General features: G+C 40.6%; 12 protein-coding genes across 17 annotated transcripts; 6 read left to right on the forward strand and 6 right to left on the reverse strand.

Moving 5' to 3' along the window:
- The first annotated feature begins 385 nt into the window (after positions 1 to 385).
- LOC106367857 (serine/threonine-protein kinase-like protein At3g51990) lies at positions 386 to 1,881 on the forward strand. The gene has a single exon (XM_013807718.3). It carries the CDS (start codon positions 627 to 629, stop codon positions 1,701 to 1,703), a length of 1,077 nt encoding a protein of 358 aa, XP_013663172.2. The 5' UTR covers positions 386 to 626; the 3' UTR covers positions 1,704 to 1,881.
- Positions 1,882 to 3,071: 1,190 nt separating this feature from the next.
- BNAC08G23350D lies at positions 3,072 to 3,704 on the reverse strand. Its single transcript, XM_013804367.3, has 3 exons — positions 3,533 to 3,704; positions 3,407 to 3,459; positions 3,072 to 3,310 (listed from the first exon to the last, which is right to left on the reverse strand). Exons 1-3 carry the CDS (start codon positions 3,621 to 3,623, stop codon positions 3,182 to 3,184), a joined length of 273 nt encoding a protein of 90 aa, XP_013659821.1. The 5' UTR covers positions 3,624 to 3,704; the 3' UTR covers positions 3,072 to 3,181.
- Positions 3,705 to 4,396: 692 nt separating this feature from the next.
- Positions 4,397 to 8,844, forward strand: LOC106367855 (DNA polymerase I). The gene is made up of 16 exons (XM_013807717.3): positions 4,397 to 4,483; positions 4,606 to 4,775; positions 4,995 to 5,178; positions 5,263 to 5,342; positions 5,558 to 5,596; positions 5,738 to 5,756; positions 6,329 to 6,382; positions 7,004 to 7,131; positions 7,212 to 7,280; positions 7,395 to 7,480; positions 7,571 to 7,680; positions 7,837 to 7,887; positions 7,982 to 8,040; positions 8,131 to 8,175; positions 8,277 to 8,351; positions 8,453 to 8,844. The coding sequence occupies exons 2-16, from the start codon at positions 4,644 to 4,646 to the stop codon at positions 8,585 to 8,587; spliced, it is 1,266 nt and encodes a 421-aa protein (XP_013663171.1). The 5' UTR covers positions 4,397 to 4,483; positions 4,606 to 4,643; the 3' UTR covers positions 8,588 to 8,844.
- Positions 8,795 to 10,836, reverse strand: LOC106367856 (glycosyltransferase BC10-like). The gene is made up of 2 exons (XM_048764576.1): positions 9,264 to 10,836; positions 8,795 to 9,133 (listed from the first exon to the last, which is right to left on the reverse strand). The coding sequence occupies exon 1, from the start codon at positions 10,324 to 10,326 to the stop codon at positions 9,283 to 9,285; it is 1,044 nt and encodes a 347-aa protein (XP_048620533.1). The 5' UTR covers positions 10,327 to 10,836; the 3' UTR covers positions 8,795 to 9,133; positions 9,264 to 9,282.
- Positions 10,837 to 11,184: 348 nt separating this feature from the next.
- Positions 11,185 to 11,598, forward strand: BNAC08G23380D. The gene has a single exon (XM_013807716.3). The coding sequence runs from the start codon at positions 11,185 to 11,187 to the stop codon at positions 11,524 to 11,526; it is 342 nt and encodes a 113-aa protein (XP_013663170.1). The 3' UTR covers positions 11,527 to 11,598.
- Positions 11,546 to 14,529, reverse strand: LOC106367852 (peptidyl-prolyl cis-trans isomerase FKBP42). 4 transcript variants are annotated; one of them, XM_048764574.1, is made up of 9 exons: positions 13,938 to 14,065; positions 13,801 to 13,856; positions 13,662 to 13,727; positions 13,232 to 13,408; positions 12,955 to 13,044; positions 12,554 to 12,738; positions 12,335 to 12,457; positions 12,081 to 12,233; positions 11,546 to 12,003 (listed from the first exon to the last, which is right to left on the reverse strand). In XM_048764574.1, the coding sequence occupies exons 3-9, from the start codon at positions 13,702 to 13,704 to the stop codon at positions 11,671 to 11,673; spliced, it is 1,104 nt and encodes a 367-aa protein (XP_048620531.1). In that variant the 5' UTR covers positions 13,705 to 13,727; positions 13,801 to 13,856; positions 13,938 to 14,065; the 3' UTR covers positions 11,546 to 11,670. The 4 variants fall into 4 exon arrangements, with proteins under 4 accessions (XP_048620531.1, XP_048620532.1, XP_048620530.1 ...); XM_048764575.1 differs by lacking the exons at positions 13,801 to 13,856; positions 13,938 to 14,065 and adding an exon at positions 14,283 to 14,529; XM_048764573.1 differs by lacking the exon at positions 13,801 to 13,856 and having other exon boundaries at positions 14,014 to 14,110.
- Positions 14,530 to 14,753: 224 nt separating this feature from the next.
- On the reverse strand, positions 14,754 to 15,808 carry LOC106367853 (DNA-directed RNA polymerases II, IV and V subunit 11). Its single transcript, XM_013807715.3, has 5 exons — positions 15,643 to 15,808; positions 15,484 to 15,573; positions 15,316 to 15,394; positions 15,100 to 15,195; positions 14,754 to 14,974 (listed from the first exon to the last, which is right to left on the reverse strand). The coding sequence occupies exons 1-5, from the start codon at positions 15,693 to 15,695 to the stop codon at positions 14,942 to 14,944; spliced, it is 351 nt and encodes a 116-aa protein (XP_013663169.1). The 5' UTR covers positions 15,696 to 15,808; the 3' UTR covers positions 14,754 to 14,941.
- A 127-nt stretch (positions 15,809 to 15,935) lies between these two features.
- Positions 15,936 to 20,622, forward strand: LOC106367850 (histone-lysine N-methyltransferase 2C). Its single transcript, XM_013807709.3, has 13 exons — positions 15,936 to 16,096; positions 16,214 to 16,520; positions 16,687 to 16,861; positions 16,940 to 16,989; positions 17,151 to 17,243; positions 17,323 to 17,411; positions 17,500 to 17,578; positions 17,804 to 17,886; positions 17,983 to 18,061; positions 18,195 to 18,573; positions 18,693 to 19,155; positions 19,251 to 20,046; positions 20,132 to 20,622. The coding sequence occupies exons 1-12, from the start codon at positions 16,065 to 16,067 to the stop codon at positions 19,393 to 19,395; spliced, it is 1,974 nt and encodes a 657-aa protein (XP_013663163.1). The 5' UTR covers positions 15,936 to 16,064; the 3' UTR covers positions 19,396 to 20,046; positions 20,132 to 20,622.
- On the forward strand, positions 20,206 to 20,714 carry BNAC08G23430D. Its single transcript, XM_048764577.1, has one exon. The coding sequence runs from the start codon at positions 20,206 to 20,208 to the stop codon at positions 20,413 to 20,415; it is 210 nt and encodes a 69-aa protein (XP_048620534.1). The 3' UTR covers positions 20,416 to 20,714.
- On the reverse strand, positions 20,635 to 22,488 carry BNAC08G23440D. Its single transcript, XM_013807707.2, has 7 exons — positions 22,211 to 22,488; positions 22,079 to 22,134; positions 21,937 to 21,995; positions 21,461 to 21,853; positions 21,308 to 21,394; positions 21,042 to 21,210; positions 20,635 to 20,952 (listed from the first exon to the last, which is right to left on the reverse strand). The coding sequence occupies exons 1-7, from the start codon at positions 22,359 to 22,361 to the stop codon at positions 20,824 to 20,826; spliced, it is 1,044 nt and encodes a 347-aa protein (XP_013663161.1). The 5' UTR covers positions 22,362 to 22,488; the 3' UTR covers positions 20,635 to 20,823.
- A 227-nt stretch (positions 22,489 to 22,715) lies between these two features.
- On the forward strand, positions 22,716 to 25,729 carry LOC106367846 (SURP and G-patch domain-containing protein 1-like protein). 3 transcript variants are annotated; one of them, XM_013807704.3, is made up of 9 exons: positions 22,716 to 22,883; positions 23,235 to 23,660; positions 23,826 to 23,955; positions 24,097 to 24,203; positions 24,440 to 24,601; positions 24,693 to 24,839; positions 24,919 to 25,113; positions 25,221 to 25,399; positions 25,480 to 25,729. In XM_013807704.3, the coding sequence occupies exons 2-9, from the start codon at positions 23,258 to 23,260 to the stop codon at positions 25,504 to 25,506; spliced, it is 1,350 nt and encodes a 449-aa protein (XP_013663158.1). In that variant the 5' UTR covers positions 22,716 to 22,883; positions 23,235 to 23,257; the 3' UTR covers positions 25,507 to 25,729. The 3 variants fall into 3 exon arrangements, with proteins under 3 accessions (XP_013663158.1, XP_013663159.1, XP_022563849.1); XM_013807705.3 differs by having other exon boundaries at positions 22,742 to 22,883; positions 23,230 to 23,660; XM_022708128.2 differs by having other exon boundaries at positions 22,821 to 22,935; positions 23,230 to 23,660.
- Positions 25,686 to 26,208, reverse strand: LOC106367847 (putative lipid-transfer protein DIR1). Its single transcript, XM_013807706.3, has one exon. The coding sequence runs from the start codon at positions 26,191 to 26,193 to the stop codon at positions 25,825 to 25,827; it is 369 nt and encodes a 122-aa protein (XP_013663160.1). The 5' UTR covers positions 26,194 to 26,208; the 3' UTR covers positions 25,686 to 25,824.
- Between the last annotated feature and the right edge of the window lie 527 nt (positions 26,209 to 26,735).

The raw sequence follows: 26,735 nt of genomic DNA on the forward strand, positions 1-26,735 counted from the left end.
AATTAGAGGAACGAATTTTTGGTTGATTCAGAAAATTTCAATACTTAATTTAAGTAGTTTGCCATTTAAACAAAAAAAATTAGGTACTTTTAAATAATGTAGGTTATTTTTTTGGTAATTTTCGGTGATTTCAGATATTAAGGTACAACACTGCATTTTTTTTAAAAAAATTGTGATTCGAGTAAAACCTAAAAAGGTATTGAAATTCCGAAAAATCTAACTCGGATCCAAAAAGGCTACCTAAACGGCTAATCGTCTTGGCTTAATCCAGAGTTGGTCTAATATACACTAGCTTGACTGGGAGTAAATAATTACATTATTATTTATCTGGGGAAAAACGGAGTGGTGATAAATTAGAGTGGCGACTTTGGGTTAAAAATGGATGAAAATTGATAACATTTATTATTTATTGGGCACGAAAGAGAGTTATGACAAATTAGAGGGGCGACTCTGTGATAATTAGATAAAAGACAAACAAAAAAAGAAAGAATCATGACTTCTCCACTTCCTTGAGTTGAATCTAATCAAATGTCCCTTTATTACCAAAATGACTTCTCACGCCACCAGACTCATCAACACCTTTCCCTTTCTCCTTCCTCCTCCTCCTCCTACATTCTCTCGACCCAATGGGTTATCTCTCGTGCAAAGCCGGATCCGCCGTCGCAGTCGCCGTCTCATCTTCCAAATCCGCCGCCACCAAACCTCCTCCTCCTCCTACCGAATCTCCCCCAGAAGACCGACCCAAACTACGCCGCTTCCTCCACCGCGACCTCGAAGCCGCGACAGGCGGATTCTCCGCCGACAACCTCCTCGGACGCGGAAGCCACGGCAGCGTCTACAAAGCCGTCATCGGCTCCCGTCTCGTCGCCGTCAAGAGACCTTCGAAATCGAGAGAAATCAGCCGCGAATTCCACAACGAGTTCGAGATCCTCTCCAAGATCCGGAGCCCTAGGTTCGTCAACCTCCTCGGCTACAGCGCCGACAACGTCAAGGATCCTCTCCTCGTCGTCGAGTTCATGCTGAACGGGAGCTTGTACGACGTGATTCACTCCGATTCGCCTTCTAGTCCAATCGCGATATCGAGCTGGAGCAAGAGAATCAAAATCGCTCTCCAGATAGCCAAGGCCGTGCACCTCCTGCACTCTCAACACCCGCCGATCATACACAGAGACATCAAATCGGCGAACGTGCTGATGGATAAGAACCTCAACGCGAAGCTTGGCGACTTCGGTCTAGCGATCAGATGCAATGTAGAGGACCAGAAAGTTAAATCGACTCCTCCAGCTGGCACCATGGGGTACCTCGACCCGGACTACGTCACGGCGGATAGGTTAAGCACTAAGACCGACGTGTTCAGCTTCGGGATCTTGCTCCTGGAGATAATCAGCGGGAGGAAAGCGATAGACGTTAGATACTCCCCGTCGTTTATAGTGGATTGGGCCATTCCGATGATAAAAAGAGGGAAGATCGGCGGGATTTATGATCCGATGATCGGGCCGCCGGTGGATGTGAGCGTGAGGAACCATCTGGGGTTGGTGGCGGCCAAGTGTGTGAGGACGTGTAGAGAGAAAAGGCCGGGGATGGAGGAAGTGGTTGGGTGGCTCACGGGGTTGACGCAGTCGGTTAGGTCGAGACGGTGGGATGAGTTGGGCATTGGGAACCCGTGCATGATGGTTGAGACGGTGGGCAGGCCCGTGGAATGATCCCTTTTTTTTTTTTTTTTTTTTTTTCTATTTTGAGTTTTGTTAAACGTTTTAATCAAGTGCTTCGCTTTGAAGCCATTTGTTTCTTTTTTTTGGGTTGGTCAAATTATTCATTCAGCAAAGTATTATTGTATATAATAAAGATTTTAATCACGTAACATCGTGCTGTGTCATGGTATAATGATGGATCACCTCTTAATATTACGTATTATTATGTATTGGTCCAAAGTCAATGCGTTTATCCTTATCCCAAATATTAAGGCAAGGAAATGTTGTACAAGAAGTGTTGTTGGGGATATTCCAAAACATTCTCTTGGAATATTGAGTTGTTGAATTGGGAACCTTCTTGTTTCTTTCTCCTAACTTGAGCTCCATCTTGCTTGAAATTGGACTATAACTTGACAATGATAACTACGATACTTGAACTGGCTACCTAGTTCCTGTATACCCTGTAGGACTGGCTTTTCTATCCATGATAGTGAAGACTTTTTTTTTGTCTAAAAAAAAAAGAAGATAGTGAAGACTTTTGTTTTCTTTAACTGAATGCGAGGATGGAACAGCTTGTGTTAGATATGTACAGTAAGACATGTTCACAGATCGTTAGGTATGACACACATTCTGCGTCTTTTGTCTCGTGGAAATCCGAAAGTGAAACTGGAAAATATTCGATATCGTTATGAATATTGTTTAGAATTACATATGAGAACCTAAACCACAAATTTCCTGATAGATTCGGTAATGTATAACTATGTAATGGCAGGGAAATAATGTGCTTATCTTTGAGGGAGAATAAACTATTTCTTAGGGGTCTTCTCTACTCAGGGAGAGTAGACCCTTTGTTAGATCAACCAGTGGCTACTCTATAACTGCAGGAGGTAAACTCAAACTCCATTTCAGATTACATATCAGTTTTAGCCAACGATCCAATCTCGCCTTCATAACTGCTGGATAGGAGGCTTCATGCTGGGACCTCAAGTATGTTGATTAGAAACAGCTAGGTTTGTTTCAAAGATGCAAGTTCTAATTTGGGCTGTCGTTGTAACAAAATTTTATCATAAGAAAATGAGACAGCTGTGGGAAAAACGACAAGGTCTGTTTCGTTCCCTAACGTGGTGTACCGCGAGTAATTGATCAGGTGAGTGGTAAGAGTTCTTCTGTTTAGCTGTATAATGGTCTCCACATCCGGGAGGGGCACAACCAAGAGGTGGTTGAGAAAAGGAGAGGAAAAAGAGCATCTCAATAACATTGAAACGCATAACATCAAAGGCAATTCTCAAATCAGGTGCGTAGCAATGGGAACGAAGAAGGTAGTAACAGCTCATAACTAATGGTAATACTAAATAAATTCATAAGCGTATGGAGATTCAATCACTCGTAGAAAATGTGCTTTGACATAACCTTTGTTACTCTGTTTTGTGACAAAACTGTTGTAAGAAACACAAAAGTTTAACAATTTGAAAGAAAAAAACATGATTCGTCTACTTGGCGGATTTCTTGGACGGCTCAGCATGAGATTCGGCTTTGAGAATATTGAGTTGACCACCTTCTTTGCAAGCAGCGTTGGCAGCTTTGACTTCATTGCAATGGTTTATGAATTTCGTAAGCTCCTGCTCCAACATTAACAAAACCAAACTTAATTAAAAAAATGATAACAGTTCGACTCAAGATTAACGGAGATGGAAGAAGGAACAGAGAGAAGATACCCGGTCGGTGTCTAACTCTTTCGTCGTCTTTGACGGTTTCATGTATCTCCTTCCTGTAAGAACAAACACAAGAAGACAATGATAATCTGAGAAACAGAAAATCTCGAGAGATTAAAGTGAGAATACCTTTGCGAGTTTGAATGGCTTTTCCATGGCGATTTGGGGCAACAGTCTTCTTCTTCTGTTGGCCCTTGAACTGATTGCTCTTCTGCGTCATTCTTCTTCTTTGATCCTCTCGTCCAACTCTCGTTTCTAGGGTTTTCGACTCTATGTAGTCAAGGGTTTTGATGTAATTAAAAACAGCACACTCTCAAGGCCTATATAATATAATGGGCTTTAGGGGCCTTTTTTGTCACTATGGGCTTTAGGGGCCTATGTTGATATAGACCCGATCAGTTACATAATTAATTTGGTTACAGGGTTGATTCGAGGATCGGTTTGGTTTGGTTTAAAGCAAATTCAATCGGATCAATTTTCTTTGATTAGCCTTTCTTTTTTTACTTTTGTCACAAAAATAATTTTTAATATGAAAAATGATCAAGATAGCCCATTTTTATTTTAAATTTTTTAATATTTATTTTTAAATTTGAAATCATATTCTCAAAACTTTTTAACTTTAAACCATAATTCTAAATTAGTTAACTTCAGGATCTAAATGTAATTTTACTTTTTAATAAAAAAAATTGGATCATTTTTTTTATTGGCAGCTATTTTGCGACAAAAACTTAAAAAAACTATCACAGGAAAATTTTCAATTGGAATTATACTAATATTTTGAATCGAATTGATTGAACTAACTTAATCATCCAAAATAACAGAAACACAAAAATTAAAAAAAAATTGGTCCAGTTCAATTTTATTTTTAAAAAACTGAAGAATCAAATTAATCGAAATCCAAAGAACCAAACCGTAAATTATTTTGGCTCAATTTGGTAAAAAAATTTCAAAGAACAAATTAACCAAAAAAACCGAACGAACCGATTCGTAAACCGAACCCGCAGGTCTATTGGAGTCGTCGTCCTAAAGTGGGAGAAAGAAGATTTGGTGAAGAAGACACGGAGACGCATAGAGCGAGCGGTAAAATCCTTCCTCTCGTCTCGCCTCCCCCCATTTCTGCAAGCTTCCTCCACACTCCTTTCTTCGTCTAATCTTCGTTTTGATTCGTCTGCTTCTGTTGTTTTCTGTGAAAGTGTTTGCAGTTCAGGTTAAACGCTCCTTCATTCTTGCCAGTGACCTAATGACGTCGCATCTCTCTCACCACTCCCGTTTGCTGTGGAGAAATCTGTGTTTCCCCGGGAGAATTGGAAGTTTATGCAATAGGAGGAGGAACTACTCTCTCCTCTCTCCTTCTCTTTCACGCACCACCAAGGTGAGAAACATGCTTACTTGCTTGTATACTATATCTCCTTCCAAGTCTCCTGAGTCATTATCGCTGTGTTTTTCTTACTCTTAATCGTATGTTTCACATCATAATTGGTTAGGCTTATTCACATAAGATATTAGTGGCTAGTTTGATGTTGAGGAGGTAGATACTAATTTTGATACCACATACATATATATATATATATATATGTGGTGGGGAGTTCAGTGTTTTTGCAGTTCCACTTGTAATTTGGACGCAACGGTTTCTCAATTCTCTAAAAGTCAACATCTTGCGCCTGCCTCGATAAATCTGGAAGCTAACGCAGCAATTAGCGCTGCTTCTTCCAATGGCAGAGTGATGCTTATCGATGGGACTTCCATTATTTACAGGGCTTACTATAAGCTTTTAGGTATATTGTCTACTCTCCATCTGTTACTACATACATAGATATAATGTAGTTTTCTTTGCTTGCATATGATTGGGGAAAGTGCAGCAAGGTTGAATCATGGTCATCTGACTCACGCTGATGGAAATGCCGACTGGGTTCTGACTATATTCTCAGCTCTTTCTCTTGTAAGTGAAAATCTTTCATACTGTCCTCTACTTAAATTAACTCTATTGATTGTAAATGCTTCTTTTACCATTTTTGGACGGCTGTTCAAGCTAATCATGGTTGCCTTTTGAATTGTGTTTCTCAACTTAAGGCTTTTAAGCATCTCTTTCTTGTTTACTCTTCTAACTTTAGGATTCCGCTTCTTACCTTTTCTGCGTTGTGTTATAACTTGCAGATCATTGATGTTTTGAAATTTCTCCCATCCCATGTGGCGGTATGTTCCATTTCCATTTTGTCTCTCACTTCTTCATCTCTGTGATTTTTAAGATGAAGTCATTGTAGTTCTCTTTCTCACATTTTTTCACTGCTAATTCTTGGATATATCCTGCTGACTTAGTTCACTGTGTACATGCAGGTGGTGTTCGACCATGATGGTGAGTCATAACTTTAGTAGACATTGGGTCTGCCACACTTTCATCGACGTCTAGCCATTTTATGAGTATTGTAGGGCGAATTAATCTAGCTCTAGTTCGATAGTTATGGCCTCTGAATTTCCTGATTTTTTTACTCGACTATGTGAATGCATGCCTCTTATCAGTTGATGCTAATTGCTCCACAAGTCATCTATAGATATTATATTCACTATTTTTCCTCTCGTATAACAACGATTGTGTTCAGCTTGTTGAGTGCTGTCTGCTAAACTTTCCCCAGAACTTTATTGTATTTTTGTGTAAGTATCGGCTTCCTCAATTGTTTGAATCAGTGTTGACGTCACGTTTTCAACCACCTAGATAATGATATATTACTTGATGTTGATAGTCATTAGTGCATATTGATGGGATTTTATACTAAGCTATCAAGAGAGCGGTTTCTAATTGTACATGATAGTGGTAATCTGACAAATATATCATCTAGTAGACAAGGTTATGGGGCAAAAAGATTAAATGGTTTGTGGACCTGAATTTTTCCAGTTTACTCCTTTTTGACAATATAGAGTCTTTTTCAGGAGTTGCTTATGGCAGTACTTCTAATTCGTCAATTGGTTATCATTCTTCGAAAGGTAAGCTCCATGTCTTAAGTCAAACTTAAGTTAATGATGTTGGTTGGATCAGTTGATATTCTAACAAATGGGGTGTTTTTCTTGAGAGTTAAGTTAGTGTGCTGACTCGATGGTTGTGAAAGCAATATCATTTACTAATAATATCAAATCCTTAATTACATTGCTTCTATAGATATTTACTTTCAGTTTGAACTGATTTTTCTTTTTTGCGCCTCAGAGAATTTAGTCCAAATATTATGGCTTACTTGTCATGGGTGACATTTTGGGCTGTTTGGTTGTCTCTTTTTGGCAGTCATAAATTTGGTATAGAGAATAGAGTAAATTGATTTCTGAAAATATGTATGTTACCGATTGGGCATATATATGTTGGGCAGTATTTAGCTCCAATGCTAAGTCTGCTACTGCCTTTTGTTATTTTCGTCTTGTACATGCTGAACCCAAATATGTATATCCACTACTCTTTCTCCTTCGGAGTGATGGGAATGCCTTTCATAGTTATGCCTTTTAGGCTTTTTTGCATTCCATGATTCTCCCTTTCCTTTATGTAGAGTGTGAAGTATGAATAATAGGTAATTTCATCAATATCTAACCTATCTTTATTCTGTGCTTTAACTGTTACAGGCATGAACTTCCGTCATACTCTCTACCCTGCCTATAAAAGTAATCGTCCTCCCACACCTGATACCGTAGTACAAGGACTTCAATATCTCAAAGCGTCCATCAAGGCAATGTCTGTAAAGGTTATAGAGGTAAATCGTACGCATAAATGTCATATCTCCTTTTATTTATTCTGATTACTCACTAATGGGTAGAAATTCTATGAAGACAGGTGCCAGGTGTAGAAGCTGATGATGTTATTGGAACACTGGCTATGCGAAGCATTGGTGCTGGTTATAAAGTAATCATCATCAGCTATTCAAAAAGTGTTTTCTGCTCATTTTAAACCGAGGTTCTGTTGAATTTGTCCTTTTCCTAGATGTGGCCTAATCACTTGTTTGTTGCTTCCTAACAGGTTCGAGTTGTCTCTCCAGACAAAGACTTCTTTCAGATTCTTTCTCCCTCGCTTCGTCTTCTTCGAATAGCACCACGCGGATCAGAGTAAGAAATTCACGTTAGACAACTGTTGTGTCTCTTTATATTTGCATTTTCTCACTCATTGGTGTCAATGCTGCCGCTTCTTATGGCCAGGATGGTTTCTTTTGGAGTAGAAGATTTTGCTAAAAAGTTTGGAAATTTGAAGCCAGCCCAGTTTGTTGATATCATAGCCCTTGCTGGAGACAAATCTGATAATATTCCAGGTAACACCCACCTCCTCTACCCCTTACAAATTTGTTTCTGATATTCTTTCACAGCTGCACTTGTGAATAGATTTAGATACAAAAAAATTAGCAAAAGTGCACGCAGAGAATGGCTGAAGTGAGATCTAATCCAATCATGTTTGTGTTTGCCTGCAGGAATTGATGGAATTGGGAACGTGCATGCAGTGGAACTGTTATCTAGATTTGGTAAGTCGTTGATACACATACTATATGCTTTGACTTCATTGATTTGCATCCACCTGGCTACCTGTTAATCATTATTTTTCTATTGTATCATTAGGCACATTGGAGAATCTGTTGCAGTCTATTGATGAAATAAAGGAAGGAAAATTAAAAGAGGTGAGTGAGATGGCTCTTGCATAGGCGAGCTAGTACTTCTTCAACATGCAATGCCTAATTTTTACTCTCTTAACCTTTTCTTTGCAACAGAGCTTAATAGCTCACGCGGATCAAGCCTTGCTAAGCAAGAAGTTGGTAGGGTTTTGATTTTATGTTCCTTCTCTCATTCGTTTCAGTTTTTAGAGTTTCATTATGCAGAGATGGTGACTTTTTTTTTTTTTTTGTTTAAATGGCAGGCACTGTTACGGACTGATCTCCCGGATTACATAGTACCGTTTGAAACAAGAGATCTTGCTTTTAAGAAACCAGAGGTTGGTCTGACTATAATCTATTCAGAAGGGCTTATAGCAGTATCATCACATCTACTACAATACGATAATAAGAGAGGAAATTGATTTGGTGATGTGTACAGGACAATGGGGAGAAATGGAGGAGCTTGTTGGTCGCTATAGGTGCATACGCAGAAGGATTTTCAGCTGATCCAGTCATGAGAAAAACTTTACAGTTGTGGGAGAGCCTTGATGCAAAAAAAAGTGTTGAATCATGATAATGATATTATGCATCTTTTGTTGGATGGGTGGTACATAGAATATAAGAAAGTTCAAGGGTTAGAGGGCTCTCGCGCAAAGGGTAGACACTTGTTGAACAATCCTTTTGTAAAGCGTCATGCTTTTAGTTGAAGTTGGTGCTCTTGTATGGCATGGAAGTACAATGGAATTCCTCAAAAAGTATCTCAAAAGTTGGTGCTCTTGTATGGCATGGAAGTACAATGGTATTCAATATAACAAAGATTTGTTACATTCACACTTTTCTGAAACAAAAGAGAGGGGAAGGCCCTTTTGCCATTCACACTCTCTCTATGTCTCCAGAGGGAAAGGAGATGAAAACAAAAAGAGAGCCGATCTGGCCACAACTTGATGATCGCTTTCACTTTGCCCTTGAGGACTATTTACATTTTCCTTTTACACCCAATCCAGCCATCTAATTTCCCTAAGACACAGTGTAAACACACACACGCACACAAGAGTTTCACCTTTATTTGCCACTCTTCTTCGAGGAGCGCCAACCACAAACTTCTTCTAAAACTTCAGACCTGAAACACACAGACACAAAAGAAGAAGAAAAGACAAACATCAAACAACAAACAACAAACTTCTTCTAAGATTCTCAGTACACAACCTTTTCTCATTCATCTACATTTTGGAGGTAATTCAAGTGTTTACCTAATTCACTTTCATTGATTCAATCCCTGAAGATCACATCATCTGCTATCTCCATCAGCCCTCGCAACGACTCCGGTGAGAACTTCCTCGCGAAGAAGTAATCCAAACTCGAATTCGATCTCCTCAGCGAGCGAATCAGCCGAGGCGACACCTCGTTCGCCCCGTACGTGTGAGGATGACCGCCAACACTCCCGGTCCAGTTAACACGTGTGAGAGTAAAATGACTACAGCCTTCAGGATCCTCAAGAGACAACAACGTCGGGAAATAATGCTCTTCGGGGTAACAAGATCCACCATCGACGCAAGGCAACCTAAACTTCCTCCACAGCTTCCTCTCCCTGACCACCATCAACGCGTGACGCTTCGCCATAACGAAGAACTGAGACCCCACGCGGAAGTCCTGGTACGAAATCTCCGGCATCATCGCGTCGAATCCACGCGCGGCGTACCGTTTCGGGAGGAAAGGCTCGTCGGAGAGGATCTCGACGAAGCTTGGGTGGTGAGATTGTGGTGAGGATCGAGCGGAGAAGAGGTGGTTGTGGATGTACGCGAAGGAGTGGAGAGGGATGCAGTGCTGCGAGACGAGAGCGAAGTAGAGGTTGTTAGGGTCGTCGAGGATGGCGCGTGCGATCAACCGCCGTTCCGCGGATATTAGGGAAGGGGAAGCGCGTGCGGTTTTCTTGGCCGGGATGAATTTGACGTTGATCGTGGAGGAGAGGAGGGGGGAGATGCGCGAGGATGGATCCGCGTGGATGTAAGCGTTGTAGAGATGCTCGTGTCCTTGGAAGAAGCGTTCCCAGAGAGGGAGGAAGGTTAGATCGGAGTTCGTGAGGAAGAGGAATGCGATCTTGGGAGGAGGAGGGGGAGTTTCGGAGAGGGAGATGAGGCGGCGGTTGCTGGAGGAGGAGGAGACGGCGGCGCGGTGGAAGAGGGAAAGGTCGTCGAGTTCATCGGCGGGGGAGAGGATGTCGTGGCGGGAGGAAGAGAGGAAGAAGAGGAAGGAGAGGAGTGAGAGGGAGAGGAAGAGGGAAAGAGAATAGACGAGAGTGGAGGAAGAGAACATCTCTCTGCAACACAATTAGAAGTTTTCCTAGGAAGGAGATGATGGATGATTGAATGAAGGAGATGATTGATTTTTAAAAATAAAAAAGGGAAATGTGACGTCAGCAAGTAGGGACACGTGGATGTTTTAAAATATTTTGGGAAATTATTAGGACAAATCGACACAGTTATTGCTAATCTTGTTTGCGTGGGCCTGTTTAAATATGTAAAGAGTTGATACGGTTTTTTCAGCAACCAGATTTTTTAAACATATCTCGATTTATTATTAATCTAATAATAGGGGATGGAGATTGGAACACATGTAAGAAGGAGAAGAACCTTCTTTCGCGAAGCTTTTGACTTTTTACTATTTTTTTGTAACCCACTTGATTCATTATTGATCTCACAAGTCACCATAATAGAGAAATGAGTTGGATAGATTCTGGACTCACATACCTGCCAAAATTGCCGACTTCAATTTGCAAAATCGAACCAAATGTTTTGTTTTTTCATTCATGTTTGGTTATAGGTTTTGAATGGATCGGTAGAATTTTTTTTTTTTTTAATTAAATTAATCAAAATTTAACCGAAACATTCAATTTTAATCAAAATTACGTAATTAAGTCAAATTAAACGACAAAACTAACTGAATACTGAACTTGTATTCAGTTCGATAAAAAATTTAAAGCAAACTAACCGAAAACCAACGAATATTTTTGTTCAGTTCAACCTGCCAAAATTTTGTGTAAACAAACTAATCGAAAACTAAACTAACCAACCAAACCCACCTAACCTTTGAACTCGCAGCCCTGATAGGTGTGTTAGATTAGGTCTATCCACACCTTGTTTTTTTTTCAATTATTATTCTATTCATCTTCCGATGGCGGCACTCACCACCTTCTACCACCCACTCTGCTCACCCCACAACCACCGTACAACAAGACAAGCCCCAACCAGACACAGCCTCAGATCCCTGACTGTGATGTCTTGTCGAAAACAAAAATCACCGGAAGAGAGCCAAGGAGTGATCCAGAGAACAGTTTCAAAGATGATCTCAGCGGCAGAGAAGATGGGGAAGAATCTGAAGCCAGAGAAGAAAGGAGACATGAAGGATCTTATGCTTATGAGTCTTTCTTTTGCAGTCTATGTTTATATATCTCAACTAATGGTCTGTGCTTACTTCGCTTGGACCCATGTCACCCTCCCCAATCCCACATGGTAGTTTAGCTAAAGACATTCGGTTTTTGTAAATCCACCACATCATAAATAAGATCAAGAAGCTACATGTCTCTCAGATTCATTGCAACATCGAAGAACGAACAGTTTACCATTTATAGTTGAATTTGATTAAGCTTTCATTACATTATTAATCTGCTTTAACTCTGTGGCGTCCGAAGACCCGGCTGAAGAGGGACACCATCCATTGCCACAGCATTATCAACCAGTTGCGGCTCTTTCCCTTGCCACCACTTTCTTCTCTCCCTACAAACATTCCTTTGTACATCTCCTTTTGCTTTTGGTACACAGCTTTCTCTTGCTCTGCAATCGCTCGTAGCTCTCTTCTGATCGCATTGTCGTCAGGAGCATACTTTTGAGCTTTTCGAAAATCTTCACGAGCTGAATCCATCTGTCCTAGCTCTGCCTTGGCCTTCCCTCTTCTGAACAGCGCTTTTGGGGTTTTCTCTTCTTCTGTCAACACCTGACAAGTTTTACATCTTTGATTAGAGAAAAACCAAAAAAATATGTTCTTTCGATGAATGCTATGATGAGTCTTACAATGTTGCAGTGACCAATGGCTTCGTCGTATCGTTTAAGCTTGATCAAGCAAGCTGCCATGTTAAGGTGGCATGGGTTCTTAACTGCCAAAGCCATATCCTGGTACTTCCCATACAGCTGAAACATAAAATCATCCCCCATGTATGCAATGGCCTGAGACAGCAAAAACCATGATCGAAATCCGGAAGGAGAGGCAAGAGTTTTGTCAAGAATCGCTCAGTAATTGATAGAAAGAAAGAGAAAAGATCCACAACCATTTCATACTGTTGCATGGCCTCCTCCAGTTTATCCTCCTTAAACAGATTATTCCCATCCATTTTCCTTCTGTCTGCTGCGCCAATCCTTTCCTCCACAGTCATATCACTGCGCGCCTTTCCCTGAACAATCCATCCTCTTAAGTCCGCTTGGGATATAATACTTGGTTTGTGAACAATCCATATCAGTTGCTCATAATATTAAAGATAAGAACTTGCCTCCTTTGTTTCATCGAATCCAATAACTTCAACCTCATATAACAAGTCCGCCATAGGAGGAACATTTGGAAAAGAAAAGTTCCCATCTTTCCCGTATCCCAGTTCCCAGCCAATATGCAAGAGCGCACGTTCACCAGACTTCATGCTAGAGACACCGATGGCCAAACCGGCCATTTCTTTTTTCTCTGTCCCACAGACAAACATTTCACTTCTTAGTCCACAGTCTCGTTAGAAAAATGTATAGTAACATAAACATGGATTTGAAACCAAAACAATGGAAACTCAATTTCTTTCCTCCCAAATATCCTTTTTTCTTTACGTTCACATGAAACACAAAGCTGACTCAGACTCATCCAACGAGAAAGGGGTAGAAGTAGAGTACATAATGAATGGCCACATACCTTTTCCTAGAACCAACTCAATAGGTTGCTGCTCTTGCCATGTATCCTCAAATTTGTGCTGCGTGTGTTTGGTCCATGCCCTGTAGTGCACTATCACCCAAGATAATATTGGTCAGCTAGGTAGAAAAACTCGAACAAATGGATAACCCTGTCGAAGATTTACTCAGGGAAACGTTGGACTATTAACTGTTCCTCACTACTCATCAGAGGAGACATTTCAAAGTAATCAGATAACCCAAAAGTGTAGAAAGGGGAAAGCTAAGGGTTCTATACTTACAGAAGCATGAGGAGTACTTGGATGGTTTGGAACCGTGGCCTTCCTTTATGATCTGCTTACTGACTTTCTCATCGAGGACTTCCACTTCACTATCAACTTTAGGTGGAACACTGCCGTCTTGAGAAGGCTCACCATGAACAGCCGCGCTACCTTCAGTAACTATCTCGTTCTCTTGGTCTGAAAACCAAATGTGGAGTATAAATATATTTAGCAGTCATTATAAATACTTCAACACACAAAAAGTAAGACGGTTTCTCCAGCAGACCACAGTATGGTGTAGAATAAAGCAATACACTTTATTTCATATGCAATTTGTTTTAACACAATCGTCTTGATAAAATCCGTTCATCACTTTAAACAAAGCACTTGTCACTTTAATATGGGGACAGAATAAAAAAAATCCAATTTTTTTTAGAGAGAAATGATTTACCAAGAGTTTGAGTTTGAGTTTGATTCTCCAGAGATTCATCCATTATTTACAATCCAAGCATCGATCCTGCAGAACATTCAGAAGGGAAAAGAGTTATAATGATGGCAAGTCATCAAGAATTAAACATGTAAGATTATACAAGAAGCTCATTTTGCATAAGAGTTTTGCAGCATCGAGACAGGAGACTCGCTGACACTAAAAAAAAAAAAACATGTTGGAAAGCATCTCATTCAAAACAGAGCAAGTGTTGGAGGAGAACAAAGTGAACTTATATACAGAAAGCGGAAGGAGAAGTGTGACTCGTCGTCCAAGTCACTCACGAAGAAGAAGACTCGATCGAGAATGATCTTACCTGAGATCCCTCTAGAGAAGGATGTTTTTTTTTAATTTTTTGTTGAAGAAAAATGTCAGTAGAGAAGACCTTCAACTTTTCACTTTACCTAAAACAAACCCTTTTCGAAAGCCAATTTTGTATTTGACCACTTCAACTTTTCACTTTAGTCAAAACAAACCAATTTTCAATTTTGTATTGCAGCTTATGGGTTGGGCACTAATTACTATTCGTCACTGATCCGTTGTCAAATTGGATTGCAATTATCATGTTCGTCATTGTCTACTCACCATTCGTGGTCATGGACATTATTAAAAGCGCCAGAAACATCATGGCACTTCCTTCAGTGGCTGTTCCAGCAACTGAGCTTCAAGTCTTGGTCAGTCTCTCCATGATCCCTATAACATTGCTTCCACAGGCTATCAGCCATGGAGGACGTGAGGCAGGCAGGTTCCATATTCTACGCTACTGAAATGGTGGAGGTGGCAGATGAGATTTGGCGCCACACTGATAAAGGGGTGGAGGCAGAGCAGGTCAGAGTAATGATTCAGTGACGATAGCAGACAGGTCGTTAGGGCAAAGAGAAGAGGCATGGAGACCAAGAGCGTCCTTGGACATTGCTATTGTATTCACTGGTGGCAGGGAGGCACTAGCTTTTGCTGCACAAGTGGCTCAACACCCTGCTGCGAAGACGCACAAAACTCTTCAGAGACATTTCACAAGCGTCTGTTTTTTGGTATAAAAAGTGGTAGACACGAGAGAGAAGGTAATCCAAATACTAGCGGCCGGAAATAATATCCAAAACATAGAACGATCACAGGAGGATTTGTTTCTAATTTATACAAGCAAAACAAGCAGCGTCTCCTGGTTGGTGCTTAGATAAGGAAAATGGTGACACGTTTCTCCAAGTGCCACTGGAGAACTCTGAGCTCCTTATGCCGCCTGGTTGTTAGTACGGATTCGAGAACTTGGCAACCTCTGCCTGAAAGCGCACAAGGGAAGTGTATAAAAAATGGATGGAATTCAATACTAGTTAATAATTATTCTTCTAGCTAACTCACAAAAACATTTATGAACAAGACTCGAAACAAGACTTGGGGTTGGTACCTCGAATTGGCTCTTGAGAAAGTCAAGCTCCTTGTCAAGGTCATTGATAGCCTGATTGTATGCTTGCATAGGAGAAGACTGGCTTGTGGTGTGAATCTGCCAAAAACAAAAACAAAAACAAAAAGATTCAGTTTCACACTTAGAACAAGAGCATCCAAAACATTCCTTTCCTACCATTAATCTGAACCCTAACACAAATCAAAACATTCAACTTACCCTGACTATGATCTTGTACTTGAGAGGATGAGGCAGTTGGTATCCAGCAAACAACACATTCTCGTCGCGGTGAAGTTGCCTAATCAAACCCCCCCAGAGAGAGAAATTAGAGATTTTCTTCTGTTACAAAAAGAGAGAGAGAGAGAGAGACAATGAACCGTATCGTACATGCGGACGATGTTGCCAATGGTATGGTCTTCCCTCTCAATTGTGAAGGAAGCAGCGTTGATGATCTTCGTGTCCCTCTCATACGAAACCCTAGATTAACATCCAGAGAGGATTTCAGCACATTACAAAAAACATGAAGATTAGAGTAAGCTGCAATACTTTTTGGTGCCTTCAGGGACGACGAATCGTTCGTATCGGTCGGGGGCATTCATCGCTGATCGGAGATTCTCGTTTCGGCCGCAGAGACAGTCTCACAGGTTAATCTTCTGAATTAACCAAAAGATGAAAACAACGGCGTCGTTCTGTCTATTTAATCTAACATAACTCCACGTGTTGTTTTCTGATTGGATTAAATCATCTGGCTCGGATCGGGCTGAATAACTCTTAAAATATTTCCTTCCAGGACCTTAGTATTTAGGCTATTTACAGAAAAGATCTGGTGTGATTTTAATTGGGGATAAAGACCTAACAAAAAAAAAAAAAAAAATCAAATTATATCAGAAGGGAGAAAAAAAAGAAAAGAAAAGAAAAGAGAGAAGTCATCAGATCCCTAAAAATCGAACCCGGACGCATAACCGACTATGGCCTTTCACGTAGCTTGTCCAATTACATGGTATCGTATCTCTTTTCTCTTTAACTCTCTTTTTGTTTGTTTGTTTTAGCGCCTCGCGAGAGTGCGTCGTCTTCTAACCCTACGGCTTTGGTTATTTCTTTCTTTCTTTCTTCGCAGCCGTAAAATTTGCGACTGCTTGTTGGGGTTTCCTCGGACTCTCCATGGAAAGGAAGCCAAGGATTTGTTCCTCGACGAGATTCATTCTCTTCAGCACTTGTTGCCTGACCCCTGGGATGCTGGAGCCTCAAAGGAAGGCACCGTTCAGATCCACGTGCCTAAGCTCGCTCCCTCCGATATTGGTGTGGATGATTCGGTAAAGGAGGTGGTTGCTGCCTCGTCGATTTCGAGAAAAGGGAGACACACGGTGGTGCTGAAGAAGGCAGTTGAGAATCATGCTGAACATTCTGCTTCTGATGACTTTGAGGTGCGATTTGTGCATTTCCCGAACTTGTTTGAATACTTGTGTTTATGTTGGTTATGTCCTCCACTACTAAGGTGCTATGAGCCCTTGTGTATCTGAATTGATGTACAACTCCTTTTTAAACCAAGTTTTAGACCTTTGTTTTGCTTTTATGCATTTCTCTACGCAGGTTGCTGTCAATGAGCTCAATGAAGTAGATCATGACACTGACAGTGCAAGTGTTACGTGTCCCATGTGCTTTATGGTTGAAGTTGGGAAGAGTGAGAGAGCAAAGATGATTTCTTGCAAGTGTTGTGGCAAGAAGTATCACAGAAACTGCTTGAAGTCTTGGGCTCAACATAGAGGTATCGTTTCATGGCAACGTTATGCTTATACTTTTCCTGCTTATATTCTTATAGCTGTTTTTTTTTTTTTGCTTGCAGATTTGTTTAACTGGAGCTCCTGGGCTTGCCCCTCTTGCCGAACCTGTGAGGTTAGTTTGGACATTACCTTTTCAATGACTAGTCCTGCGCTTTTGCATGTTGGGCTACAATCAATTTTCCTTAGAAAGCATCTGATGACGGATTTGAACACTTTTGATTAAATAGTTAAGTTATTTATCCTGTACATTCTCATTGTTTATGTTTCCTTTAGGCATGTGGAACTTCAGGGGATCCGAAGAAGTTGATGTTCTGCAAAAGATGTGATGATGCCTATCATTGTGATTGCCAACAGCCTCGACACAAGGTATATATTTGTTGATTCTTAGCAAATTTCTTATCTTGTCTTTTGCAAATTGATTTAATTTTATCCCTGGATGTTACAGACTGTTAGTTCTGGACCCTATCTGTGTCCTAAACACACCAAATGTTACAGCTGTGGGTCTAAAGTCCCTGGGAATGGCCAGAGCTTACGGTATTCTTATCTTTTGCTTTCTGATGTATTCTAGTATTTGTTCATTTAAAGTGCACTAGATCTCTTATCAATCCTTTTAACTTTGCAGGTGGTTTTTGGGGCATACTTGTTGTGATGCTTGTGGAAGGCTGTTTGGCAAGGGAAATTATTGTCCTGTATGTTTGAAGGTATGTTCTTGCACTCTCTTCGTTGTTGATACTTGATAGTGAAATGTCTGCACGGTTTCCCTGCTTCGTATTTGGTTATGTTTGGCCATAGTTGACTTTGAGGTTTTTGTATTTTACAGTTGTTACCGTATACTATCAGATATCTGTATTAAATGCAATACTTTTGGGTATTCTTTGTCTCGCTTTGAAACAAATGGGCCAACTTGTTTTGCTTTCTTCACGTAGGTTTACAGGGACTCGGAAGCAACACCAATGGTGTGTTGTGACTATTGCCAGCGCTGGGTCCATTGCTTGTGTGATGGAATCAGGTCCGTACCCTTTAAATCTATTTCATATAACCAAATTTCACGTCTGTCCTTGTATATGTATCCAACTAACGCTAACTTTGCAAACAAATGTTGCAGCGATGAGAAATATATGCAGTTTCAAGTGGATGGGAATCTTCAGTACAAATGTTCTACTTGTCGCGGAGAAAGCTACCAGGTGTGTTTCATGTTTCATTAATATTTTGTATGTGTTTGTTGTCTTATATCTCTCCCAATGCTAGTAGAATGCTGTGAATGATAATTTGGTGATCCCGTTTTTTTCTCTCTCTGATTTGTGTTTATGATGCTAGGTCAAGGATCTTGAGGATGCTGTACAGGAAATTTGGAAACGTAAAGATATCGAGGACAAAGAGCTAATTGCTAGCCTAAGAGCTAGTGCACGAGTCGTAGGGAAAACTGGTGGCGCCCCTGTTATCAATCAGCCTGGTTCTTCCGAAAGAAAAGTTGCTGAAAAGGTTATGGTCAGTGGAGAAGAAGAGAAGCCACTGAGAGTTCTCAGGATAAAAAGTAGCAGGCCTCAAGATTCAGATAGCGAGAAACTCGGAAAACACTCTAAAGAGCAGAGCCCTGTGAAGGCGAAAAAATTGGTGATAAGTATAGGCCCTAGAAAAGCAGGAGTTACAAACCCGGTGAGCTGCGATACATCAAACCTTGCCTCCAAATCCAACGGTATGTGTATTTTTGAGTGATAATACACACTACGGTTTATTTTTAAGACTAGACTATAAATGTTATTTAGTCGATGTACGACATAGACGATATAATTAAAGAAGCTCTGGTAATTTCAGGAAAGCATGGGAAATTACAATCAGAAGAAACCGCTTCCCAAGAAGAGCAGGAAAGGAGCGTATTGAGAAAGAGTAGTGAAGAAAAGAGAGGGTCTCAAAGTGAGGTAGGCACTTCAAAGGGGGAAGGCGGAGGAGATTCAAATGGTGGCCAACAAGAGTTGCAGAAAGATTCAAAAAGATTGCTGAAACTGAAAATAAAAACGCATAATCCGGAGAGCCAAGAACGTGAAGCCCCTAGAATTGTGTATGGAAGAAGCAAGTCTGGGAAAGGACATAGGTCCAAAAGAAAGAGAGCATCACCTCCAGCTGAAAAATCAGCGTTCAATGAAGATGAAGATGTGTCACTGTCACGTGATGACAGTTTGTTAGACGAAATGCTTGATGCTAGTTGGATTCTGAAGAAGTTGGGGAAGGATGCAAAAGGCAAAAAGGTTCAAATACACGAGGCCTCAGATAATACATGGTACATGAGACTTTTTTTTTACCTTTGAGCGTCTTTTATCTCTAGATGTTTCATCTATTCTTAGGTTGTTCTAACAGCTGAGTTGTAAAAAACAGGGAGAAAGGAGTGGTAAGTGAAGTAGGAGGAGGAGGGACATCGAAGTTGATGGTGACGCTTGAGAATGGAAAAGTGAAGACGGTGGAGCTGGGGAAGCAAGGGGTTAGATTTGTTGCTCAAAAGCAAAAGAGGACGAGAACGTGAGAGGCTTTGAGCATCATCCAACATTTGGAACAAGATGAGCAAAAGACCTTGCAGGAGGAGTTGGTAGGTGAAGCAGTACTAGCTTCTTTATCATCGATTCCTTTAGATGTTGTATGTATAATAATATATACATTGTGAAACAAATTTAGCTTTTGAAAAATTTGAAGAAAGGATTAACAGCTGAATGAAATAAGAGATTTTGAGAATTTCAGAAGAGTAATACATTAATGATTGGTTGCTTGCTTGAATAATTTTTCTTATTAAGAAAACAAAGGTTTTGAAGAATATTAGAATTTATCAAAACTTCTAGCTACTTTGGAAATCTATCCCGTTGAAACTTTGGTATGGACTGTATTAGAGAAGGTGTGGGGGGGGGGCTAGTGGAACACCAAAGTCAACCAAACACAAAGATGTATTTGGACATTGCCAAGTGTAACAGTAAAAGACATAATATATTCCCATTATGTCTGATAAGAAACAATTGCTTTTGAAATGACATGATATGGTAATAAAATAATCAATTAACTCCCAACTATTAAACTGTCGGTCAACTACAATCTAGGAGTAGCTACTAGAAATGACATGGACCATAGGACAATATTAAGATTAAATAGTTAGAATTGGAGAGGGTGGAAGTTGTAAGACAAGAGGGTAAACATGTGATGAAGAAGCAATCTTCTTTATCTTACTTTCTAATCAACCATCTTACTTAATAACGTTATTTCATCTGTGTTAGGTACTGCTCACTAGTCTTTAACTCATAACCAGGTTGCGATCTGCGTTTCCGTGAAACAAAAAAAAAGGGAGAGAATGTTACAGCTGTTATTCACGATAGCGTTCTCAGCGGCGCCGTTAACGCTGTACATACCACCGATCAGGTGTTTGACGGCGTTCGCTCAGACGGTGGAGGAGATGGAAATTGAAGGTAGGCTTTATAGAGGGAGAGTCTTCGCTCGCGCCAGAATAGCTTGGTCTAGGCTTCTCGATTGCTTCTTCTCCTCTTCTCCTCGCCGTCCTTAACTCATATGTTCTTCTCTTCTCTCTTTCCCTGTACATATATATATATATATATATCTCATCATGTTTACTCTTTCCCTTTACGTTCGTTGTGTGTTCGATTTGGGATATTTCAAGAATCAAGATGATGATAGAGACTTAGGGTTTTGTTCTTGTACTTGATCTTCTTAATAAACAGAGATGGATCATACTCCTCTTCTTGTTTTTATATACCAATCTCTCTTTTATTTAAACATATTTTATTTATTGTATATGTAAAGGTAAGATCGATGAATACAAATTGCTCAGAATATTACATGTTCTTTGAATCTGAGCATGATCATCTGAAATGAACTTAAAAACAAAACAAAAAATGAATCAAATATAGAAAGAAGAATGAACTTGGTGGAAGTTTAAAAGAAAAATGAAAAATTAGTTGGCCATAGAGCAAGGCTTTAAGAACCAGAGAACGTCCAAGCCTCTCCCTTCTTTGTTGTTACTGTCTCTGCTCTGCTCTTCCTCCTCCTTTCTCTTCACCACTTCTTCAACCATTCCCTTTTCCTGATGTACACACAAAAGAAAAAACATCCATTTCCTCGTTATGTGTCTGTTTCTAGCAGGACAATAAATACGGATATGAGATTACATACCGTAGGTTTGGTGGTCCCCAAGGCCTTCAAAGAAGCTGTCCGGTTCTCTGAGAAGCACTGAGGAGATGGTGGGTTTGTTCTGATTTGCTGCAGTAACCGCTCATGTCCTTTGTTCTTTACATTCCCAAGCTTTAAAGGTGTAAGGATGTTCTCTGCATCATCCACTCTCCTGAAACAATCATCACAGAATAATCCCCCAAGTTTAGTGTACCTTAGTTAAAATCATAGGCTTTTTAGTGTACTGCAACACATATGAAGGAACTTACTTAATTCTTCTACACTCCTCTCCTTTCATCTTTGCTACAGTCTCCCCATTAAGACAGACAGGAATATTCTCCGCATCATCCACTCTCCTGCAACTCCAAAGTTAGTAACTTTACATAATAAAAACAAATTTTCACATAAGAAGCAACGCTTACTTCTTTCTTCTACGGTTCTCCTTAAATGTGTTTGTGGATTCATGGACCTTCTCTTTGCTCACTTCCAGCAATGGCTTTCTCTCCTTCTTCAACTCCAACTCGTGAACAGAGTAAGGCTGATGATGATGAGTCTCCTTCACTTCAATCTTCCCTGTAGTATCTTCTCTCTCGGTTACCCTTGTGGCCAATCTCTTCAACTCGTAGCAGAACTCTGAGATATGTCCAAATATATCTCTCCCTGAGAACAGATTCCTAGCTGACTGCGTGCTCTTTAGCTTCGGTGTCTCTTTACTCATCTTCTTGGCGGAGGATGACTTGAGTGCTGCTCGCCATGATCTCGGAGGCGTGGATAAGTTTGGATTCTGGTTTTCACTGTCTTCATGTCCCCTCCTCCTACAACAAAGTCAATGGATGATATAATAAGAGAGTATGAAACAAAAAAGCATTCAAAGGCGGAGATTTTCAAGAAGCAGTACCTCTGCTTCTGCTCTGTACTAGATCCTGGTGTCTGATTCTTATCTCTCAGGCTTGGATGCTTCAAGAGAGAAACACTAAATGAGAAACCTTGGAAGTGTTTGTGATGAAAAAAAAAACAAGAAAATCAAGAAGAAGCAAAACCTTGGAAGAAGTAGGCGTTTGGAAGAAATCCTCAGGTCTCTTGGGATGATTACAATCTTGAAACGAAATGGAGACAAGATCAGTAACGAGGATCAACGATATGCAGAGATGAGACAAGATAGAGATTGGTACCAGGTTTGCAGAACCAAGCGTCGTCGTCGATGGTGTCTAAGTGATTCGGAGCCAAGAAGTCGAACCATTTGGGAGCTCGGAGGTGTTCGTAGAAGACGTCTTCTACAAAACGAGAATCGATTCGCTTCCAGTCGATCTGAGCAGGCTCCATTGTTTAGAATTCACAGAGAGAGCGAGTCTGATGTTGGTTGGGGTTGGGGTGGGGAGAAAAAGGAAAGGAGAAAGAAGTATGTAACCGTTGGAGTTAACGTTACAGGGGCCAGTTAAGCGGCTCCTGGTGCACGTGGCTTTCTCTTGTTACCGTTGCAGCTTTATTTATTTCACTGATCTCTCTCATCCTTTTTTATCATTAAATAAAATCATTACTCACCAACCCCATTTAATGGGCCGTATCAGCCCAGACGAATTAAACTGGGCCGTCTTGTTTCAGTAGAGAGCCCCTATTCTCTGGTTAGCCTGAAGAATGGACGGGAGATAAAACCTTTGGGGTCTTACTATAATTATATGAAACCTTAGGTGTCTAATTGCAAAAACAAAAACAAATGAAAAGGCCTCCTATATATTTGTTCATACGCAACCAAACGCACGACACAAAATCGAGTTTCTGATTCCGATTCTATCCTTCCGTTCGTTGCGTTTTGGCCGACGACTTTTGATCGGAAACCGCCGCAAGGTGATAAGATCGCTTGTTCTTCGTGTTCTCGATTTGTTTCTCTGAATCAATAGTATGTGGATCTTCATTGAGCTCATCTGCTTCCGTGTCGATTGATTGATTGATTGTTACCTAGGGTTTCCTGCTCTCCTGCAATTTAGTTGATTCTGGGTTTCTGTTATTTGATTCCGATGAGATTTCTAGACTGTTTTTTTCGATTGATATGATTTTGCTAATTCAATTGAATTCCATGACGAAAAGTATTATCTTTTATTGAAATCAGAAGAATACGTTTACTTTGTTGTTTTCCTTGTATCGCAATTTCTATCAAGGGATTTTTCTAAATCGTTTGAGAGCCTATCTGTAGAGCAGTGAGAGCTTCTGAACCGTTGGCAATGGATAAAGGAGCACCTCCTCCTACCATCTTTGTGAATGATGGGTCCTTCATGGAAAGATTCAGACAGCTTCAACAGGAGAAGGATGACGCCAAGGATAAGGTTCCTCGTGTTGTAGAGGAGTCCAAGCCTGTGAAGATTATATCTGGGATTTCTAATCCTAGGCCTTCTTCTGCTACTAAAGTTTCCATTGGGTTGAAGACCAATGATGCCCAGAAGAAAGGTGGTAAGCTTGCCTTCAGCTTGAAGCAAAAGTCTAAGCTTCTTGCACCTCCTGTAAAGCTTGGTGAACAAGAGGACGAGGATGAAGGGGATGTGAAAACTGATCATGGATATGCTAAGCGTCCGAAGCTAGAGCAGGGAAGAGACACACCCGCCAAGTCAGCCAAAGTGTCAGATGTTGGTAATGGCTGTTTACATAGTAAATATATGTCTTTGTGCAGTGTCTTCCTTAACCAACAATCCAATTGCTGGAAAGATTTGGAATTTCTGCCACGACTGCTACAAGAGTGATTTGCATTCCTTGTTCATGGTCTCGGTATTAATCAGTTTTATAAGTGATGTGCAGCACCTCCTCCTGCGCCCAGTGATCCTACTGTGAAGAATGCTGCTGATAAACTAGCAAGCTTTGTTGCCAAGAATGGAAGGGCATTCGAGGATGTCACACGCCAAAAGAATCCTGGGGATACACTATTTAAGTATGTGAAAATTCATTTTTTTTGGAGCATCGCGGTTTAATGTTTCGTGATTCCATCTATTACACGCATACTAAGTCGGTACTAGGTGTTTTCGTGTGATTTTGTTGACCTTCTGCATCTTGTATCCTGTTTCCCAACCAGATTCCTTTTTGATGAGAGCTGTGCGGATTACAAGTACTATGCATTCAGGCTGTCTGAAGAGGAAAAATCTATTTCACAAGCCAAGGAATCTGGTGGACTTCATAGTGGTAATTATTACACACCTGTGTTTATTTATGCAACTGTTTTCTTTATGTTATTTAACTGTTTCAGAATATGTTTAGCTAAGCTTGTGCATGGAAAACATGCCTCATCCCTTGTTTTTTTTTTCAGACAACATATAGAGTTATAATAAGAATTATGTATGCTCTGTAGTATGTGTATAATGTGAGGCTGCTTGTTCGGTATATTCTTAACGCTGGATTCCTTCATATTATCTTTCCAGGTGATGCAGGCCCTCGGATGTCCACAACACCAATCACTTCTCAAAAGCCAGCTCAGCAACAAAGAGGCTATCAGATCCCTGCTTCGGCTCTCTATGATGCTTCTGTAGAATCCGGAGCTTCCTCTAGATCTGCTCAGGCATCAGTTACAAGACCTAACAACAGTATGTCAGTTAGCCTTTTTGTCTGCCTAGGTTCTCTCTTTTTATTGAACATCTAGCTTTAACTGTGGGTTAAATTTTGTCTACGTCGCAGGCGACTCTTTTAGCGCGCCGAGGGCTGCAGACCCTATTTCAATGATGGAGTTTTACATGAAGAAGGCTGCCCAAGAAGAGAAGATGAGACGTCCTAGGCAGTCAAAAGATGAAATGCCCCCGCCAGCTTCTCTTCAAGGCTCATCTGGTGAGAATGAATCCTATTTCTGTTTCTTTTATTTTGAGGCAACTGTAATGCCTTATCGCTCAACCATGTTTTATTTCAGCAATTCCCTCCACGGACTCCGGAAAGAGAGGTCATCACATGGGTGATTATATCCCACCGGAAGAGCTAGATAAGTTCCTTGCAAAGTGTGACGATGTAGCTGCACTGAAAGCCACAAAGGAGGCAGCTGAGAAGGCTAAGATCCAAGCAGATAATGTCGGACATAAGCTCTTGTCAAAAATGGGTTGGAAAGAAGGTGCATACTTGCTCGCTCTATCTGTAAACTTGTGACCTAGTTTCTTTCTGTATCTTGTTCCCTTATGGAGACAAGGAGGTTAAAAAAATTGGAGGAGTGGGTTACAGGTGAAGGTATAGGAAGCTCTAGAAAGGGTATGGCAGACCCGATAATGGCAGGCGATGTAAAGACTAACAACTTGGGAGTTGGGGCTTCTGCTCCAGGAGAAGTTAACCCTGAGGATGATATATACGAGCAGTACAAGAAGCGAATGATGCTGGGTTACAAACACAGACCCAACCCACTGGTACTTTCACCTATCTTTTAGCCCAGTTCTTTTTTTTGTAATAGCACTTTACTCACCTTTTGTCTCAATTGTTCTTACAGGGAAATCCAAGGAAAGCTTATTATTAAGAACCATTCAATATGCTGGCAGACAATCATGAGCTATCTCTCACCCCACCAAGCCCCAGCTGATCTTTGCTTTTCTATTAAAATATAATGTTCCAAGTTCTTATATTACTCTGATAAATTGAAGTGTTTGTTTGGATTGGATTTGTTTGCAAAAAGATCTTTATCTGTTGGGATTGGAGTTGACTGAGATCTCTATTCTTATATCTTTATTAATGTTTTTAAAGTCTGGGACAATAATACTCTCAACAGCGTATTTATTAGAGTGAAAGGTAAATGAGAAAAAAAGAAAGAAAAGATGATAAGGTTGGTCCTAGACTTCTAGTTAATGATATCGCAAGGAGGGAAATTTGCAGAGCATCTCTGAGGAAGCTGAAGAGCCATGGAGCGGTCAATGCTTGATAGTGGAGGTCCATTGGCGAGGAGGCAAAGGCAAGGGCGACCAAGTGTGACAACAGCAGAGCAACATGACTGGGTCGGTGGGATTGGGCTGAAAGGAGCCACTGCTGCTCTACACGGTATCAGCTGAACCAGTGCTGAGAAGAATGTTCTGCTGCATCCTCCCACTTCTTCCTCGGGTAACATCGGTGGAGGTGGTTGCTGGTCCTCGAGCTGTGCAGTGACTATGGTAAGAACCGTTATGGTCATGAGCAGTGCCATAGCTAACCCAACAACTCTCATGGCTTTCATCACGTAAACAATAATAGTGTAATGAGATGATGCATGATGTGCAACGAGATGATGCTTCTTTATACTATGAAGGGGTGTCATATCATGCTGTGTAGCACCTCTCTCCTACCTCACAACCCAAATAAGCCTCACGGTTACAACGTGTGTTTCTCACTCCTAGAGTTTCAATCTTCGGTCAAGCTTTAAACATCCATTTACCAACATTCACTGGTGGTGTTATGATAAAACGTTAAAGAGTTTTTAATCAGTAAGTAAAAGTATTGTTAACTTTCGGTAGAATAAAAACTGAAAGCTATACTTTTGTTAGCATAATGTGGGAATATGAATTATTGTGTCATTGATGAACGATATACTTGTATATAAATATAATGTGGCTAGTATGCTGTCTTTTGTTATTGTGTAAGTTCCAAAGGTTAGTTTAGTATTCATAAACGTGGAAAGTAGACTTTTATCTGTAAAAAGCAGTCCTGTACAGACTGTAACAGACACATGGCAAAACCAGTAGTTGTACAGCAGAAAGGATTAAGACATCATTACCACGT

This window comes from Brassica napus, chromosome C8 (genome assembly GCF_020379485.1).
Source record: "Brassica napus cultivar Da-Ae chromosome C8, Da-Ae, whole genome shotgun sequence".
NCBI classification, from domain to species: domain Eukaryota; kingdom Viridiplantae; phylum Streptophyta; class Magnoliopsida; order Brassicales; family Brassicaceae; genus Brassica; species Brassica napus.